We start from the raw sequence: 20,744 nt of genomic DNA on the forward strand, positions 1-20,744 counted from the left end.
TTCAGAATTTGAAATAGAGTATTCCAGTTAACATTGTCAAAAGCTTTCTCTAAGTCTACAAATGCTAGAAACGTAGGTTTGCCTTTTCTTAATCTTTCTTCTAAGAGAAGTCATAAGGTTAGTATTACCTCACGTGTTCCAACATTTCTACGGAATCCAAACTGACCTTCCCCGAGGTCCGCTTCTACCAGTTTTTCCATTCGTCTGTAAAGAATTCGTGTTAGTATTTTGCAGCTGTGACTTGTTAAACTGATAGTTCGGTAATTTTCACATCTGTCAACACCTGCTTTCTTTGGGATTGGAATTATTATATTCTTCTTGAAGTCTGAGGGTATTTCGCCTGTCTCATACATCGTGCTCACCAGATGGTAGAGTTTTGTCATGACTGGCTCTCCCGAGGCCATCAGTAGTTCTAATGGAATGTTGTCTACTCCCGGGGCCTTGTTTCGACTCAGGTCTTTCAGTGCTCTGTCAAACTCTTCACGCAGTATCTTATTCCCATTTCGTCTTCATCTACACCCTCTTCCATTTCCATAATATTGTCCTCAAGTACATCGCCCTTGTATAAACCCTCTATATACTCCTTCCACCTTTCTGCTTTCCCTTCTTTGCTTAGAACTGGGTTGCCATCTGAGCTCTTGATATTCATCCCTGCTTAGCCATTTTGCACTTCCTGTCGATATCATTTTTGAGACGTTTGTATTCCTTTTTGCCTACTTCATTTACTGCATTTTTATATTTTCTCCTTTCATCAGTTAAATTCAATATTTCTTCTGTTACCGAAGGATTTCTTTTAACCCTCGTCTTTTTACCTACTTGATCGTCTGCTGCCTTCACTACTTCATCCCTCAGAGCTACCCATTCTTCTTCTACTGTATTTCTTTCCCCCATCCCTGTCAATTGTTCCCTTATGCTCTCCCTGAAACTCTCTACAACCTCTGGTTCTTTCAGTTTATCCAGGTCCCATCTCCTTAAATTCCCACCTTTTTGCAGTTTCTTCATTTTCAATCTGCAGTTCATAACCAATAGATTGTGGTCAGAATCCACATCTGCCCCAGGAAATGTCTTACAATTTAAAACCTGGTTACTAAATCTCTGTCTTACCATTATATAATCTATCTGATACCTTTTAGTATCTCCAGGATTCTTCCATGTATACAACCTTCTTTTATGATTCTTGAACCAAGTGTTAGCTATGATTAAGTTATGCTCTGTGCAAAATTCTACAAGGCAGCTTCCTCTTTCATTCCTTCCCCCCCAAACCCATATTCATCTACTATGTTTCCTTCTCTCCCTTTTCCTACTGACGAATTCCAGTCACCCATGACTATTAAATTTTCGTCTCCCTTCACTACCTGAATAATTTCTTTTATGTCGTCATACATTTCATCTATTTCTTCATCATCTACAGAGCTAGTTGGCATATAAACTTGTACTACTGTAGTAGGCATGGGCTTTGTGTCTATCTTGGCCACAATAATGCGTTCACTATGCTATTTGTTGTAGCTAACCTGCACTCCTATTTTTTTATTCATTATTAAACCTACTCCTGCATTACCCCTATTTGATTTTGTATTTATAACCCTGTAATCACCTGACCAAAAGTCTTGTTCCTCCTGCCACCGAACGTCACTAATTCCCACTATATCGAACTTTAACCTATCCATTTCCCTTTTTAAATTTTCTAACCTACCTGCCCGATTAAGGGATCTGACATTCCACGCTCCGATCCGTAGAACACCAGTTTTCTTTCTCCTGATAACGACATCCTCCTGAGTAGTCCCCGCCCGGAGATCCGAATGGGGGACTATTTTACCTCCAGAATATTTTACCGAAGAGGACGCCATCATCATTTAATCATACGGTAAAGCTGCAAAGCTGCATGTCCTCAGGAAAAATTACGGCTGTAGTTTCCCCTTGCTTTCAGCCGTTCGCAGTACCAGCACAGCAAGGCCGTTTTGGTTAATGTTACAAGGCCAGATCAATCATCCAGACTGTTGCCCCTGCAACTACTGAAAAGGCTGCTGCCCCTCTTCAGGAACCACATGTTTGTCTGGCCTCTCAACAGATACCCCTCCGTTGTGGTTGCACCTACGGTACGGCCATCTGTATCGCTGAGGCACGCAAGCCTCCCCACCAACGGCAAGGTCCATGGTTCATGGGGGGGTCTCAGGCTTTATGACTTAGTAATCTTTTTTCCTCCAATCTTTTTCTAAACTCTTTCAAGAGAAGGGTGTTCCAATTCGAAAAACTAGCAATGTTTTTCTCTCTACTGCCGCTTGATGAGCAGATTTCCTCTAGCTGAACTATAAAAATTCAAAACTGTATGATAAAACACTGTGATTGTTGATACCATGTTTTTATTTTATACTTACAGAGAAATAATGTACAGATATTACATCGCCATTACAAAACGGATACAGACATACTTTGCATATCAACTGGCAAATGGATTCAGCTGATAATTAACAAATATTCAGTTATTCAAATATTTCCTACAGAAAACTTACATGTACCAGACAAGGGTAATGAAATAGCAAATTTCTTTTTCAAAATTTTCCAGTTGTAAGTTGTCCATACCAGCTTACATAAATTCTGTTGCTAGATGATAGATTTGACCTAACTTAGAGAACACAGGAGAAATTAAAAACTTGTACTAAAAATAAATAAATAAACATGTCAGAAACTAACATGTAATAAGTAAGACAGTCATTAAGTCAACTGTCAAATTATCAGATTTCACTGCCCCCTAGGCACACAGAGCACGATTATTTTACTTTTATTTAATGGTCGTCAAATCCAGGCATTGGGTAGCACAAAGCAAATCTGCAAACCTCTTCTTTCAGTTTCTCTATCTTTGAACATATTGTTGCATCATTTGCTAAAACACCCTGGAATTCCTTAATTTTTGGACCTAGAAGAAGAAACAGCCACTTACATACCACACTTGTATGCTGTGCACAGACTTCCACACAGTTTGCACGTAACAACCTACCGGACTTTTTCGATGCCTCGGCAGCAATCTCGACGGCCCTGTTAAAGAACTCGAGAACCTTCATGAAATCCTGCTCTTTGAATTGCCGTGAGGTCAACGCGGGCACACCTGTAATACAGAGAAATGAGGACAGTTAATGTGAACAAAGATACATAATAAACCAACTTGTCATTGTGAAGGGAAGTTACTGGCAAGTTGCGTGCAATTCACTTTCAGACTACAATTTTCTAATAAATACCAAAATTACTTCATAGGCTTTCCTTTTCAGATTATTATTATACATACAGTAATTTATGTTGCTGATTACTATAGTGCAGTTAGTTTTGCTGAGGAATTTCTCTCAAAGGGCACATTAGTATTTAAAACTTCATGGTACTATGTAATCTGAAAAATTTCAACTCTGCTAATAAACATTTGCTGGAAGACTGCTATATGCTGATTTGCTGTCTGTAGCTGATTACGGAAATATGTTTGATTTTGCTTGATATCAAATAATTTGAAAGGTATTTTAATGTAAGGATTTCACTGTTTATGCACAAAACATAATGACAATACTGCTTAAATTCTGATCCAAAAGAGTAGGACATGGATATTCAAGCAGGGCATGTATAAGAAAAAGTATGTTAATCACGCTATGTTGGTAACTAAAATTGTGTTAGTTTGAACTTTGTGAAATACCTATACTTAAATAATTTTCTAAATCTTTGATTAGGAGTCCCATTCATTTTGGCCAGCCCCAAGCAATTTGTTTGTCCAGCAGCAAAACAGGAAATGTATCAAGAAAATGTTGTTAACTACCAGGAGGGTATTAACCAATATGATTGCTTTTTTTGTAACTTTGTTCATAATGGAGGTACGAACAGCAGTAATCTTTTATTCCGCAATCCAGTTTCACTCCTGAAGACATGTTCAAAAATGTTTCACAGTTTACCTTTCATGTAAACATGACATTATTACAAATGGAACACAAATTTAGCTTTGATTCATAGAATCATATTGGTGTAAATCAGACAGAACTGATTTGTATGTTTGAAACTGTAGTAGAAAATAATTTTACTTTCACTGTGTAAAGGAGACGTTACTTTTTGAGCTTCCATCACATACACTCTTTCTCTTTGACTGTGTGAAACAAGTATATGTGACACAAAAGAAAAACACCAATTTCACTGGGGATGGCAGTGTGAATGGACTAGCAAGATTTTTGAGGTGAAGAAATAGCACACCGATTGTGGTAAAAAAACAATTTTTAATGCGACTAGTGTACTATTCCTTCACATTGGTATTCTTAAAAAACAGTTGCTGAAAATAATGAACAAAAATCTAAAAGACAAGGTTCATATTTGCAGTGGGCAGAGATGTGTGTGAGGAAATGCTGATGTAATCGGTGCTCACCGCTGCCAACAGGAACTTAAATGTCTAACTTCCTGATGCAATTTTGACACTACAGCTTCTAGGTCGCTGGCATTTGCAGAAATGAAAAAACAGGGAAGCCAACATGCAGTGTTCCAGGCAACTCTTTTATTTGACGAAACCGTATGACGGACCCAGTGGACACCTTTTTTTTGTGCCACTTGCATGCAGTTATCATTGCTAGCATAGTGGTTATCCCCTAGTGCGAATGTGCATTGATTTTCTTTCAATTCTTGCTCTACGAGGTGTAATCAGACTACTAGCTCGTTGATGTATAGAACATCTAATAATAAATCATTAATTATTAATGATATGAGTATAATAAAGGGAAACATTCCATGTGGGAAAAATATATCTAAAAACAAAGATACTGTGACTTACCAAACGAGAAAGTGCTGGTAGATAGACACAATAAAAAACGCACAAACACACACACAAATTTCAAGCTTTCGCAACCAACGGTTGCTTCATCAGGAAAGAGGGGTGGAGAGGGAAAGACGAAAGGACATTTCTCCATGTGTCTTTGTATGTGCGGATGGATATGTGTGTGTGTGCGAGTGTATACCTGTCCTTTTTTCCCCCTAAGGTAAGTCTTTCCGCTCCCGGGATTGGAATGACTCCTTACCCTCTCCCTTAAAACCCACATCCTTTCGTCTTTCCCTCTCCACCCCTCTTTCCTGATGAAGCAACCGTTGGTTGCGAAAGCTTGAAATTTGTGTGTATGTTTGTGTTTGTTTGTGTGTCTATCGACGTGCCAGCACTTTCTTTTGGTAAGTCACATCATCTTTGTTTTTAGATATAAATCAGTACTTACATATACAGCTCTACAATCAGCGGTATATTTACAACTTGCAGCCAATATTTTTATAGGCAAATACGTTGACATTTTTTCCGTCAATATATCAACAATATTTTTCAATATATCAAGTGCTGATAGTGATATTTTTTTAAATATTGCTACATCGGATTCCCAAAATTTTGAAAAATATCAGCAGTCCTAGTCCTCTGCAGAATTCTGCATACGAACTGTATGGCAGCAGAGTAATATTTTGTAAGAGCTATAACTGTTTCAGGGTGTTATTTTCCGAACAATCAGCCACCAGTGTTCTCATTATTGAATAAATGCCAGTAAAACACAAAAGATCATCAATATCATTTTATTACTTATGGAGCCCTTTATCGTGAACAGTAAATTTTAGATAATACATCACAGATTTGAAAACAAACTTTTGTCACACCAAGCTCAGAAAGAATAGCAACTTGAAAACTGCAGTTTGGAGGATATACAACAAACACAGGAAACAAAGGTTACAGCAATAAACAATATCCAGTATCTTTTGGGAATAGACTATAGACAAAATGTGATATTGTGTTGTATTGGATTTAACTGGGGACCTAGGAACAATGGAGAGGCTTCGTCCCCACCGTAGCCTCAGTGGTACACAACACCACAACAGGCTACAGCAGTCCACTCACCCCTCCGCCTCCGGACACCAAACCCAGAGTTATTGTGTGGTTTGGCCCCCAGTGGACCCCCCCTGGGAATGTCTCGCACCAGACAAGTGTAACCCCAATGTTTGCATGGTAGAGTAATTACGGTGTACCCATACACGGAGAAAGTGTGTGCGCAGCCATCGTCTATATAGTGTAACTGAGGCGGAAGAAGGGGAACCAGCCCGCATTTGCCGAGGCAGGTGGAAAACTACCTTAAAAACCATCCACAGACTGGCCGGCACACCAGAGCTCGACACTAATCTGGTGGGTGGATTCGTGCCGGGGATCAGCATGCCTTCCCGCCTGGAAAGCAGTGCGTTAGACCACAAGGGTAACCGGGTGGGCAAATGTGATATTAATACAAAGCAAGAAAACTGTTGTCAATTTTGAAACTAAAGATGTCGTATCGGCCGCCGCACAGCAGCGTCAACTCGGCGCGGTGTACTACAACACGCACGGCACACAGTGAGTACCGCTGGCGCCGCACATGATGTCAACAACTGGCGCAAGTGAACGCGTCATCGCGGGGTTAGCGGCAGCGTACACACCACTATCGATACCGATTAACCTGGCGGTGCTGCTCTTGCCACCAGTGAGCAACTGTATAAGGGCGCCATCTACCAACACTCTGATTGGCCGGACCTGCGGATTTAAGCGAGCTCCCTGAGCCCGTTTAACCAGTTCAATTTTCACTGATGACTGTGTTACTACCCGGCTGCTGGATTCACGAAGACTGAACCGTACTGTGGCCTCCCTGGCTGGAAACTTGCGACGCGTCGGTATCGACTGGTTGGCAGTGGTTTGCACTTGTTTTTCTCTACTAGTGACTCTGATTTCTCCTTGGCGCTACAGCCAGCGAACTGTTGTGTAGTCGAACTTAAGTTTGTTTTGAGTGACAGAAGGTCAAATAAATTTGGTTATCATGGATAATTTGTTGTGTTATAGTGCAGACATAACAAAAGAGTGAGGTATGCAATTGGTACTGTAATAGGGGGAGGATGTGGACTCTGATCACAATTTATTGCTCATGAACTACAGATTACAGCTGAAGAAGCTGCAGAAAGCGTGGAAATTAACACTATAGCATCTGGAGAAGTTGAAAAGAATAGATGTTTTTGAACATTCAAAAGGGAACATTAACAATGAATGACTGAAATATGGTGGGAGGTGGACAGGGAGGTTGAGGGGGGGAGGGAGTAGTAGAAGGCAAATGGGTAGCTTTGAGAGCTGAATTAGTGAAGATAGTAGATGATGAAATAGGCAGAAAGATAATGCCCAGTAGAAATCCCTGGATAACACACAAGAGACTGAATATAATTTATGAAAGGAGAAAAATAATTACGCAGCAAATGAATCAGGCAAAAGTGAATACAAATGTTTAAAAAATGGGACTAAAATGTAAATGTCGTGTGACTAGGGGCTCCCATGGGGTAGAATGTTTGCTGGGTGCAAGTCTTTCGATTTGACGCCACTTCGGCAAGTTGCGTGTCGATGGGGATGAAATGATGGTGATTAGGCCAACACAACACCCAGTCCCTGAGTGGAGAAACCTCCGACCCAGCTGGGAACTGAACCCGGGCCCTCAGGATTGACATTCTGTCGCACTGACCACGCAGCTACCAGGGGTGGACAAACAATGAGACTGACAGGACGTACAAAACTGCTAAGCAGGAATGGCTAGAGGCAAATGTAAGGATTTAGAAGAATATTGCACTAGAGGAAAGATAAGATACTGCGTACAGGAAAATTGAGAGGCCTTTGGAGAAAAGGGAAGCAGCTGCATTAATATCAAGAACTCATATGGTAAACCAGTTCTAAGCAAAGAAAGGAAAGCTGAAAGGTGGATAGAACATATAGAGTATCTATACAGGGAAGATGTTTGAACTTGAAAGCAATATTATAGAAAGGGAAGTGGATGTAGATGGAGATAAGATGGGAGATATGATACTGTGGGAATTTGACAAGGGAAAGATGAAAGGTGAAAGGCAGAAGGAATATGGAAGAACCATACAAAGAGAAACTATCATGAAGACAATATTACAGAAATGAAAGAGGAAGGACATGAAGGTGTGATGCGAGGTACGGTACTGTGTGAATAATATGATGGAAGATGTAGCTCAGAATTGAGATCCTTGGAACAATATACCAACACTAAAGTATTATACTTGGAATGCAAGATATATGAAACACAGTACCCCCCCCCCCCCCCCACCCCCCCCACCCCACCCCCCTGGGGGGCCCTGACTTCAATAAGACATAACAATTACAATTCCAAAGAAGACAGGTATTGACAGGGGTCAATATTACCAAATTATAAATTTAATAAGTCATGGTAGCAATATGCTCACAGACTTGCCTTAAAGATAGATTAAAGAGAAAAGCAATCCATCGTTTATAGTGTTTGAAGGTTTAGGGAAAGCTTCTGACAGTAATGACTGGATGCACTTTCTATAATTCTGTAGGTGGCTGGGATAAAATACAAAGAGGAAAAGTTCATCTATAATTAATACAGAAGACAGATTGTAGATACAGGAGTCAAAGGATGTGTATGGAAAGCAATAGCTGAGAAGGGAATGTGACAGGATTGTAGCCTATTTCCACTCTTATTCAATCTGTACACTGAGCAAGCTGTAAAGGAAACCAAAGACAAATTTGAAAAGGGAATTAAAGTTCAGGATGAAGAAATAAAATCACTGTACTCTGTCGATGACACTGTGATATTCAGAGATGGCAAGAGACCTGGAAGAGCAGTTGAGTGAAAGTATGTCAAATAGAGACCGTAAGATGAATATTCACAAAAAATAACACAAGAGTATTGAAATGCAGTCAAATTAAATCACGTGATGCTGACAGAATTATAAAGGATGTTTGGAAATTCCCGTTACAAACTTCTAGGACTTGTAGAGGGGAGTTCACACGTAACATTCCGAATAAGAACCCATGCCTGGAAACGCTCAGTTCCTACGACGTTATCCTCGGGGGTGGCGAAGCTCACAGTAACGGAAGAGCCGCTCATTGCCTTTATCAAGATCATTCTGCATAATGTCTGACTCCATTGCATACCCTTGTTGCCACAATTATGTAATGCCTTTGAGAAAGAGTATCTTTACCATCAGCAGGTATGACCATGGTGCTCCAAAGAGATGGTGCACACCAAATTTTAAGAGGCCATACTGAATCATGTTAAAGAGAAACTGTCAATGAGTACACAAGGAGTTTCTTTGGCTATTAAGGAGCGGAACTGTAAGAGTCATGCCTTATCAATTATGGGTTAAAGTGTTCGTGTTAGCAACAAGTTTTCAAATGGTTGTAGCAAGAAAACAGTCCAATTCCAAACATGGGTTCCAATTCAAAATATTATCTACTCACTCCACTCTCCAAGTCCTACAAGTGTGTAACAGGGATTTCTAAAAACCATGTTTCAGGAAATGAGACACTTAATGTGGCAGACAAGTAAAGTTATTTGAGGAGCAAAATAACTAACAATAGTTGAAGTAGAGAGAGAACAAAATGAAGACTGGCAAGAGAAGTCAATGGTCCACGTAATCGTGCAATTCCAGTCTGCTGCGGGTTAAGAGTTTTCGTTCTGCATTGAAGAAAAAACTGGGAAGCATCACACAGATGGCTACGTGACACGAAAACATCGAAGTCTCGTGTCACGCAATTTGACAGACCCCCACTGATCTGTGAGACGACACACACAGTCTCTCGGGTTATCAAATTCGTCTGTTTGATCCGTTTCACATTGTCTAAATTTTCATCCCTACAAAACTGTGATTGTTCAGTGGTTGAAGCCTCAAGGTTATGTGAGAGAGAGATGTTTTGCTGAAGTAATGAAAGATATGTTGGAGGAAGAGCCAGCAATTGTGGTTTTAATGTCAGATGAGGCAGTCTTAATAAACAAAACTGTTGTTGCTGGTCTCCAAACAACCCTCAGCAACTGCACCAGTGCCCACTACATTGTGTCAGGGTTACAGTGTGGGCCAGATTAGGGAAATACGGTGTCAGAGGGGCTTATTTCTTCGAGGAAAATGGGAGAGCTGTCATCGTGAACTCAGTGTTGTGTGTATTTCTCATCCCAGAACTTCACCACTGTGGCATAAATCGTAAAAATGTTTGGCTCTGGCTAGATGGTGTGACAGTTCACACTTACATTGTGTGTACGTCTGAAGTAAGGAAGTTGTTTCTGGGGAAAGTGATACCCAACAGAGGAGATGTCGATTGGCCCGCCTGCTCTCCAGACCTTATTCTGTGTGACTGTCTTGTGGGCCCTCTCAAGAACAATGTTTATGTCAGTAAGCCATGTACTATGCTTCAGGTAAGGGGGGTAGGACATCAAACGAGCCGACTTGGAGCAGGAGAGGCACCACAGGACATTCTAATTTCCACTGTCTATACTTTTACAAGTAAATTCATAAAACTTTGTCAGCATGACCAGGAAGGATTCAGGATTCACACTCGTAGCAGTGGAAGTTCAAAAACATAGCAAAATAATTTTTTTTTTTTACATGTGAAATTTCATCATTTTTTCAATTACTATCGGCTGCATTTGTTGCTATAGGTACACTTTTCTTCATTAGTAAGAGAGACTGTTTGATGAATTTTGCACAGCATACAAACCATACTTACAGGTGTCTGAAACTCTAGAATCTATTTAATTTATGAAAAAATGGGACGTTTTAAACTTCATGTTTAGAAAAAAATCAAATTTTATAGTTAATTATCTCAATTTTTACCACAGTTTTTAATAGATTTGGAAAATTCTAGAGTTTCATACACCTGTTAGTACGGTTTGTATGCTGTGCAAAATTCACCTATAGCAACAAATGCAGCCAACAGTAAGCAAAAAAAGATGAAATTTCACATGTAAAAAAAAAAAAAAAAATCTTGTTATTTGTTTTTGCACTTCCACTGCTATGAGTGTGAATCCTGAATCCTTCCTGGTCATGCTGACAAAGTTTTATGAATTTATTTGTAAAAGGATAGACAGTAGAAAATAAAATATCCTGTGGTGCCTCTCCTGCTCCAAGTCGGCCCGTTTGACGTCCTACCCCCCTTAAAGGATACCACTGAGTGAGAGATTTTTTGCTGTATCCGGAAACGTGTTGGCGAGGGTGGTGACGAACTTCGTGCAGAGGGTGACAAGTGTACCGAAAAAGAGGACCAGTACTTAAAGGATGTTATCTTTCACAAATAATTAATAAGATGTAAACTGTTATACATTGTGTATCTTTTGATATAAAAGAAGCTGCTATATCTTAAAACATCAATGTGTACTATAAAGTCCAAAGCTATCAGAAAACGCTGACTCACCCGGCACTAGCACTACGTTGCAGAGAAGACAGGGCAGTCTGCCGAACGGTCCCTAACGTCACCACAGGGTTTACTCGCACGTGGTGGACAATCCTTCAATGCTTCCTCCTCGTGGCGTGTGTCGGATGTCCAGGTGGTATGTATCTGTGTGTGCCTTCCCGTATCTATCACCACTGACAGGCAACAGTGGTGTACGTATGACTGATGTGGTGCAATATGACATAAGGACCATAACATTAGCACCTGACCGTCTGTGCCCACGATGCAGGCCCTCTCTAATTTGCCAGCTCAGCAACCTGCTGTAGATTGTGTCACCTGCACGTTTGGGTGGCATTCTCATGACTCTGCCAGCTGTCGTACCGACTGGCACGGCCATTAGGGGTCCTCTTATATCGACCGACACGCACTCTGTCTTGGTCCCACCGGCACTTCCCGAGTGTGCGGCCGACTGTGCTGAAGTACTTGGCACAATCAATAGTGTGAAACATACCCACCCAGTTTGCAGTGGACCAGTTGGATCCTTCTGGATGCAGTTTTTTTTGTGACAATGACTGTATTTACTGCAGGCTGATCAGTAACGACATCAGACACAGGAATACAACTTGTCCTCCATATAGCACCCTCAGTTCGATCATATAATGTGGGCTTTCGTGCCCAATATTTGCATCCTTGGCAATGTTTGTTTAATGGGAATTAGGTCCGAGCGTGCCAGATCTCTTTAAATATTTTTCTTTGTATTTTTCTGTTACCAGTCATCTTCATTTATTCTGCATTTAATTTAACATATTACAGTAAAACTTGCTCAAATCGGCACATTTATAATTCAGAAATATGCCAAAACCATACAAGTATTTCAGTCCCGATGTATTCAGTGCTGATTTTTTTTGTATAAAGTGGAACGTGCCATCAAGAAAACAGAAAGCATTTCTTACAACATACTTAATAATTCATTGTATAATGCAGAAAAGAGCCTATACAATACTACTGTATTACAGTTCATTAGTTATTCACAACTCTACAAGGGCGTTACTTTTAACACATCTGTTAAGCGGCACAAAACCAAGAAAAGAGATCCAGTCCAGCACGGTACTGCTGGTGTAGAACTAAAACCGTGCCGCTCTGTGCAACAATGAATAAGTTACGCTTGGTGTCAGTACACTACATCAAAGGAAACTGTTCATTTGTCAGTGCTCTGTTTATCGGCTTTCTCATTTTCCTCATTACTGACGCATGCTGGCACATACAGGAACATTGTTGCGCATCTACCAAAACACTTCTGCAATGCGCACAGTGAAAGAGGTGGGTATTGTTCTGTTAAACAATGGTTTTACCCGGCAAGGTCATTGTTTTCTGCCAGTTTCAGTTGACTAATAGCACTTTTAAGACAGACAGTTACATGACATCAAAGAAATGGTATGTGTTGTTAACACTTATCGAAAAGATTAATGTAATCGAGGTGAATGAGAAAGACAGACTCTCTGTGGGTGAAATTATGTCGCGTTTCAAATGTGATAAAAACACAAATTTATGAGACTTTCAGAAACAAGGATAAGATTTGGGACGAATGCATGAAAGGGAACGGGCAGTTGAAAAGAAATGCGAAGAAGGCTGGAAATGAAAAAATTAACAAAATAGTGTGGGAATGGTTTGTAAGTGTGCGGGCAAAAAACTTACCTTTTTCTGGACCCATGTTGCAGCATGAGGCTCTGAAGGTCACTAAAGAACATGGAATTATGGAGTTTAAAACATCCACAGGATGGCTGGACAGTTTCGGAGGTAGGCACAAACTGTATGGAATGAAGTATGTGGGGAAACTAAGGATGCGCAGGAAAGTATAGCAACAGAATGGAAGACAATACTGTCCAACTTAATTGTGAATTATGACCTGAAAGACGTGTTCAGTGCCGATGAAACGGGACTGTTTTATCACGTGCTGTCTTCAAAATTGCTAGCAATTCGAGGTGAAAAGTGCACCAGTGGAAAGATGTCCCAGGAAAGACTCAGTGTACTGCTGTGAGGAAACATGTTAGGTGAAATAGAGAAGCCACTGGTGATTGGAAAAACAGCAAAGCCATGTTGTTTCAAAAATGTAGACATCAGTAAGTTTCCAGTCACATGCCGAATCAATAAAAAGTTGTGGATAGTGAGGGGTCTTATGGAAGAATGGCTGGGCTCTTTCAATGCCAAAATGAAAAAAGGAAATCACCAAGTTCTCCTTTTCCTAGACAATGCAACCTGCCACCCGAAAGTAATGTTATCAAATGTGAAATTGGCTTGGTTCCCTCCGCATTTAACCAGCCTTACACAATCCGTGGATAAGAGGTTATTTACACACTCAAGTGTCATTATAGGTGATTACTGATGGAATCTCTTATTCTCAGTGTTGAAGAAGTCGAAAGTGCGTTTGCTCTTGCACGGCCAGTTTCTGTCCTCGATGCAGTAAATTGGATTGGCTTGGCAGTAAAGGAAATAAAACCCGATACTGTCACCAAGTGCTTCTACAAAGCGGGTATTGGGGGTCAAGAGCAAGATGCTCCTGTGTCCATCAAAGTTCGAGAAAATGCAGCAGCAATTGCTGAATTAATGAAAATGTGAAACATTTCATGTAGTGCTGATGATTACATTCGAAGTGACGACTTTCTGTCAACTCACTCCACTTTCACTTCAGCCACAGATTTAATAGAAATCCGCAACACAGAGGATGATGAAGAAGAAACAAAGGAAGAAGAAGAGAAGCAAAATGTCCCCAGAAAAATTAGTACGCCTGAAGAAGCCATTGCATGCATAAACGATGTTATGCAATTTGCAGCATGCACAAATTCTCCCAACTTGTTGGAACTATTGTATGGCACAAAAAATTTCCTAGAAAAAACAATGTTGAACAGGAAATTAAAACAAGTTTCCCTGCTCAATATGTAATGAAAAAAGTGAAATGTAAAGCAAATAAATATGGGAATAATGTGTATGTAAATACAATAATAAACGAATTTAAAGTTTGAGTAAAAATATAGAAATGCCGTGTTATTTATTAGTTAGTGTAATAGTTCAGAGTTCTATTGTCCAATATACAGTAGATGGACATCTACTGTGCTGGAGTGAAGGTACATAAATACAGTATATGCATAATTAAAAACTTTTACTGTACTTTTGTGCACGATATCTGACAAATTTTATGCAGCCTAGTGAGTTTTGTGTAATCTGGAAACTTGTTCAATTTGGAAAATTATTTTAGTACCAGGCGATTCCGTTTTTTTAAGCAAGTTTTAATGTATAATGCATTTCAGCATGTTTTGCTTATCATCTGGTGCTTATGCATACAGATATACACAATACCACATACAGATATACACAATGCCAAAAAGGAGTTGTTTGACTTAAAGAAAAGTTGGTAGGTGTGTTTCTTCATCTGATACATGATGTCTATTCAGATACATGACGTCATAGTGCCACTATGAGGATGCAAATCAGGTTTGCTTTAAATACATGCTGTAATGGTAGTGAATATTAGTTACCTTTGAGATTGGATGTGCTGAGTCGATGCTAGTCAAGAATGCCTTCGAGGTGACAAATATACCATTATCAACACCTCACTGAGTTTGAATGAGGTCATGTTTTAGCACTAAGACAGGGCTTAACAACTGGCCGGTTTTGAGCGTGAGTACTCGCGTCTGCTCAGGCACGTGCTCGCGAGCAGCTGCAAGGTCGTGGAGTAGGGAGGGAGGGGAGGGGAGGGAGGGGAAATGCGCGCGCACTTTGAATAGGGCCGCAGCGTGCCTATTGAATTCGTGCCGACTGTGTAATGTTTAAAGTACTACGATCAGCTCTTAACAGTCACTTCGCTGGTTAAGAATCATGTGAAGTCGCCATTGTGTAACCCCAACCGTGCTTCCGCAGTTCAACCCCCATTGGGAGGAATTCTATCTGTTTACTGAAAAAGATGGTGTTGGAAAATGTTTAGTATGTCACAAAACGGTGAATTCTTTTACGAAATTTAATTTGCAGCGACATTATATGTCGTAGCACGCGAAAGACTACGGACGTGGAAAATGTGATTGACCAGATCGTGCACAGGAAGTTATTAAACATAAAAGGAAGCTATCCGAAGAAGATCTGGACGACGAAGAAAAATCAACTGAGGCAGCTCTCAGAGTGGGTTACAAAATTGCTTTGCTTTTAGCAAAATCCCTGCGGCCCTCAACTGATGGCGATTTAATAAAGAATGTTTGGTAGTTGCAGCGGAACATTTGTGTCCATCTCAAGTTGAACAGTTTCGGATTTTGCCATTATCTAACATGACCATTATGCGTCGCATACAGGATTTGGCAGACGACGTCCAGAGCCAGCTTGCAAATATCTGTTAAGATTTTATGTCGTATTCTCCAGCTCTGGACGAAAGTGTTGATATCACTGGAACAGCGCAGCTTGCCATATTTATTAGAGGTGTTAATAGAGATCTTCAGGTGAGGGAGGAGCTCCTCGATGTAGTAGCCATGAAGAACACTACAACCGGAGGTGATATTTTAAGTAGTGTTGAAGAAAGTGTTGAAAATATAGGATTGTCGTGGAATTCTTTAGTTTCAGTGTCTACAGATGGTAGAGGTATACACTAAGCTAATAAAATTATGTGGCACGTGTACATTCTCCTTTATTTGTTTCATTTGTCGCAGTAATAATTCGTGAGTGATATCCCTGCAGCTGGCCGCGGATTTACATCGACTGGCGGCAGCTGTTGTGTACCCCACGTGACTCTCCCCACTCTCCGCTCTGGTCTGGTAGTGGGGGTAGCGTGCTCGCGCTGCTCCGTGCTCGCGCCTTGCTGCTCACAGCTTACTCCGCGAGCACGTATGTTGTCAAGCCCTGCACTAAGAGAAGCTGGATGACCCTTCTGTGATACTTCAGAAAGACTGGACAGGAATATAGCCACTGTACACGATTGCTGGCAGCGGTGGACATGAGAATAAACACTCCCGACAAGACTGCACTCTGAATGGTCACGTGGCACTACCGATAGGGAAGACGACTGTGTTCAGCATATGGCTCTATCACATCGTACTGCATTTGTATCATCAATCTGAGCAGCAGCTGGGTACCACAGTGACACAACGAACTGGTTACAAGTTGGTTTTTTCAAGGAAAGCTCTGAACCAGACGACCTGTATCGTGTATTCCACTCACCCCAAAGCACCACCATTTGCGACTTCAGGGGTGACAGGCAAGAGCACATTGGAGGGAAGCAGGATACTGATATTTCTGATATTATCATTTGTTTCACACTGGAAAATCTTAAATCCATTGCATTAGAACTGGCTCAAGGATTCTGAAAACTAAGGTTTTTTTTTTTTTTTTTTTTTTTTTTTAAATTCAGTTATCTCATTACTTTCCATTTTTTTATATAGTGAGTGAATATTTCCCTTCCTTCCATAATATCCATTCTTTAACCTTTTTCTCATTTTATGCAAAATTTCCAGGTTGCCTTCGATATTCACCAGATGGCCTGTCTCTTTAATGTGTGTTGCTACTGCTGATTTGTGTCCAGGAAAGTGGCCATTTAGATACTGCTACCAGTTGATAGTAGGTGTTACATTTGGCAGTCAGCCAGAGAGGCATCGATAGGAGACACTTCGCACTGAGGTGCCAAAACTGTCCGCATCAGTCAAACAGTTGTGTGCATTGTGCCTCGGATGACATCAGAGCTGGGCAGACTTGAATGCGTTTTCGGTAAAAGTAGGAAGTGCACTCACGAGGACTGTACACCGTCCTGGATTGCTCAGATTTCATGGATGTAGTTGTCTGTGTTCCACCCCTTAATGCTGATAAAACCGTGTAGCAAGTGGTGAGATTATTTACTACTTTTAAGGTGAGCAATTAACATTTAGTGATTGGAAGTCAAGGCAAAAGACCCTTTTACTTGAAACTTCCTGAACAGGTCACCTCTGAATTGTTAATAGTGCTGTTTCCGATACAGATATTAGTTACAATCCTAATATTTTGTGCGTGTGACTTTTTATAGAATATGTCAATCGGTTAAAACTGAAAACTTTTATTTACTGTCACAGCTCCTGATCCCACTGAATAAATAGCAAGTAGGAACATTTTCTTTCAGTGAGCACAAGGAGTAATGTGGAGATACAGACTGGAAATTATGGTCAGTATGGCCTCCATCACTTTCTGGCTGATTGCAAAAGTATTTTTCAGGCTCCGGTAGACAGCAAAGTTAAGTGGAAAGCAAGCACATACAATTTAAAGAGTCTTTTCATAATGATGTAATGAAGTGACACAGATTTGATTATTACCCACTGCCTCACAGGTGTGGCATAATTTTTGTGAAGAGTGTGGTGCCGCATCTTCTACAGTTTAATTGATTGATTAATTGATTTTTTACTGGTCCAGTTTTATCGTATAGCACAAATTGTACAATTGATATTGGACAGGTCAAAGATAAGCTACAATAATACATAGTATTAGCAAAATAGTAGGCAAATTAAAATTAGGTACCTATTACAATTGTTACTTTTTCAGAAATTCTAGCTGACAGAATAGAAACAGTGCTTTATTAGAAATGCCTTTAGTTTAGCTTTAAATATTGGATGAGTAGTATTTTTTATTTCCTCTGATATCTTATTGTGTAGCATTACACTAATGTTAATTATGCTCCTCTGATAAGTGGTTGTTCTGTGATATTTTTGATGTATATTTGATTCCCTTCTGGCACTATAGTTGTGTACATTTTTGTTCTGTAGCAGTTTGCCTGTTTTCAGGAGCTAGTCCCTAGTTAACAAGATAAGTTTCATAAATGAATAAACTTGGAACATTTAGAACACCAAGCTCAGTAAAATTGGATTTACAGGACTCTATCTTTTTAAGGCCACAAATTATTCTTAAAGCTCTTTTTTGCATTGTAAAAACCTTTACACTGTGAGTTGAGTATCCCCAGAAAATGATACCATATCGGATTAGTGAGTGGAACTGTGCATAGTATGCCTGCAGTACTGCTGTTTTGCTTGTTGTAGCCTTTAAAATTCTTATGCCATAGCACACAGATGATAGTTTCCTACACAAGTTATTTATATGTGTGTCCCACTTTAAGTCTTGCTGAACCCAAAGACCCAAGAATTTTGTGACACTTACATTTTCTAGGGGTTCATTTTTTAATTGGGCTTGAATAGACATTTGATTAGTTGGAGGAATTAAATGAAGATCGACACACACAGTTTTTTCAGTATTTATAATGAGTTTGTTTTTTTGTGAACCACTCAGAAAATCTTTTCATAGAACTTTCTGCTGTGGACCGCAAAGTTTCTGGACTGGATCCAGTGAGCAATATGCTGGTGTCATCGGCAAACAGGATAGTTTTTGTGGGACTCGTATATTCAACTAAGTTGTCCACATAAATCGAGGAGAGTAGTGGACCTAAGATTGAGCCCTGTGGTACACCATATTTTATTGGTAATTCCCTCGAAAGAAAGGAGTGAGTTCTTGTTTTATTCATTTTGTTGAATTCATACTGAAGTGATACTTTCTGCCTGCGGTTTTTTAGGTATGTACACAACCAGCTATGTGCTACACCTCTTACTCCTCATCTTTCTAATTTTTCGAGCAGAATGTTACGGTCCAGGACGTCGAAGGCTTTCGATAGATCTAGAAAAATACCTGCAGCAAATTTATGTTGATCAAGAGATTTTAAAGTGCAGTCTAAGAATTCTAAAATCGCTGTCTGTGTAGATTTAGACTTTCTAAAACCATGTTGTTGTACTGTAAGATGTGCATATTTATTTATGAAATTAAAAGCCTGTCATAGAAGAGTTTTTCTAGAATTTTTGAGAAGGAACTTAGCTGTGACATGGGTCGGTAGTTTGATATTTTTTCAGAAGAACCTTTTTTCAGCAGTGGTGAAACTTTTGGTATTTTAAAAATATCTGGAAATACACCAGTTTTTAAAGAGGGGTTGAAAATTTTTGCCAAGGGGTTTGCTATGCAGTGAGCACAGTGTTGCAGTATTGCACTGTGCCACAGACCTCACACACAATGCATAACCTCAAATCTGGTGATCGCGTTGACCGAGGCAACGTGTCGACACTCTGTAGAGCATGTCGGGTTATGACAGTGGCACGAGGGCCAACATTATCCTGACGGGCAAAATCCCCTCGAATACCGTTCGTGAATGGCAGCACAACAGGTGAAATCACCAGACTGGTGTACAAATTTTGCGATCAGGGTGTGTGAGGTAAGCACAAGATGGCTCCTGCTGTCATACGAAATCTCACCCCAGACCATAACTCCAGGTGTAGATCCAGCTATGTCCAGCATGCGGACAGATTGGTTGCATGCTTTCCTCCTAACCAACACATGGCTATCAATGGCACTGAGGCACAACTGGCTTTCATCAGAAAACACGACAAATCTCCATGCTGCCCTCCAATCAGCCCTCAATTGACACCAATGAAGTCACAAATGGTGGTGGTTTGGATCAGTGGAATACCGTATTTACTCGAATCTAAGCCGCACTCGAATCTAAGCCACACCTGAAAAATGAGACTCGAAATAAAGGAAAAAAAAAATTTCCCGAATCTAAGCCGCACCTGAAATTTGAGACTCGAAATTCAAGGGGAGAGAAAAGTTTTAGGCCGCACCTCCAAATCGAAACAAAGTTGGTCCATTGTAATATGAGACATGATTTAGGTCGAATGAAAGACGATACAGCTACAGTAGTTTGGTTCGAGTCGTAAGCTTAGCAGTTAAGCTTTACCAGGTAGCCATTGCTATGCGTCAGGCGCTCCGTCCGTATTTATACGGGTACCCTTCCTTTTTCACGTGCTTCGTCTGGTTTGAATCGATTGCTTATTTTGCTTTGATCTGATAAGTGCCGTTTTCTTTGTTATAGGTGTTTACATCACTCTAAGCTGAAAACGCATTACTGTACTGTGTCACGCATTGTTTGTTGCATTCTGATTGTGCGTGTTTACCACCTGTCGCCGCTCGCGGCATGGCCTGCTTTTGTGCGCGCTACCGCCGCTTACAAATAAAAAATAGAGAGGAATCTTCTCATTAGTGAAACATTTGTTGTTACTTACACTACTGCTTTCTTTGATAATGATCAACAAGAACCAAATAATAGACTGCGTATGATAGATGATGTTCTGAATGAAATTTTAGCGAAAATTTTTCTCCGTTTGAAAATCTTTGCAGGCGGCTTTTTAGTTCATTACATTCTCCACAGAAATTAAGTCATCTTAGATTTAAAAATCTAGTCAATTGCCGTGCTTCATTTCTGACTGTATCACTGTTAGGCATAAGAATAATACGAATATAAACATTACATGATATGTATATTCTTCCGCGTTTGCTGTTGTCTCACTCTAGTTTCGTAGTTTATTAGGCAGACAGGATTTACATGAGATAGTAGCAAACACGAAACAATACATGGCAAAATGTTTACAGTCGTATTATTCTTATGGTGAAGAGAATACTGCATGTGATTCACAATTCATAAAAGTTCCTATTAGCAACCATCTCTTCTCACAGGTAGGAAAAA

At 40.2% G+C, this 20,744-nt stretch overlaps 1 protein-coding gene across 1 annotated transcript in view; it reads right to left on the minus strand.

The window, feature by feature from the left end:
• Positions 1-2,783: 2,783 nt before the first annotated feature.
• Positions 2,784-20,744, minus strand: part of LOC126212704 (serine hydroxymethyltransferase, mitochondrial-like) — a 194,761-nt gene continuing 176,800 nt past the window's right edge. Inside the window, exons 9-10 of the mRNA XM_049940118.1 lie at positions 2,996-3,103; positions 2,784-2,914 (exon numbers count right to left, since the gene is read on the minus strand). Coding sequence (XP_049796075.1) covers positions 2,784-2,914; positions 2,996-3,103 — 239 coding nt within the window. The remainder of the gene's footprint in view (positions 2,915-2,995; positions 3,104-20,744) is intronic.

This window comes from Schistocerca nitens, chromosome 11 (assembly GCF_023898315.1).
Source record: "Schistocerca nitens isolate TAMUIC-IGC-003100 chromosome 11, iqSchNite1.1, whole genome shotgun sequence".
NCBI classification, from domain to species: domain Eukaryota; kingdom Metazoa; phylum Arthropoda; class Insecta; order Orthoptera; family Acrididae; genus Schistocerca; species Schistocerca nitens.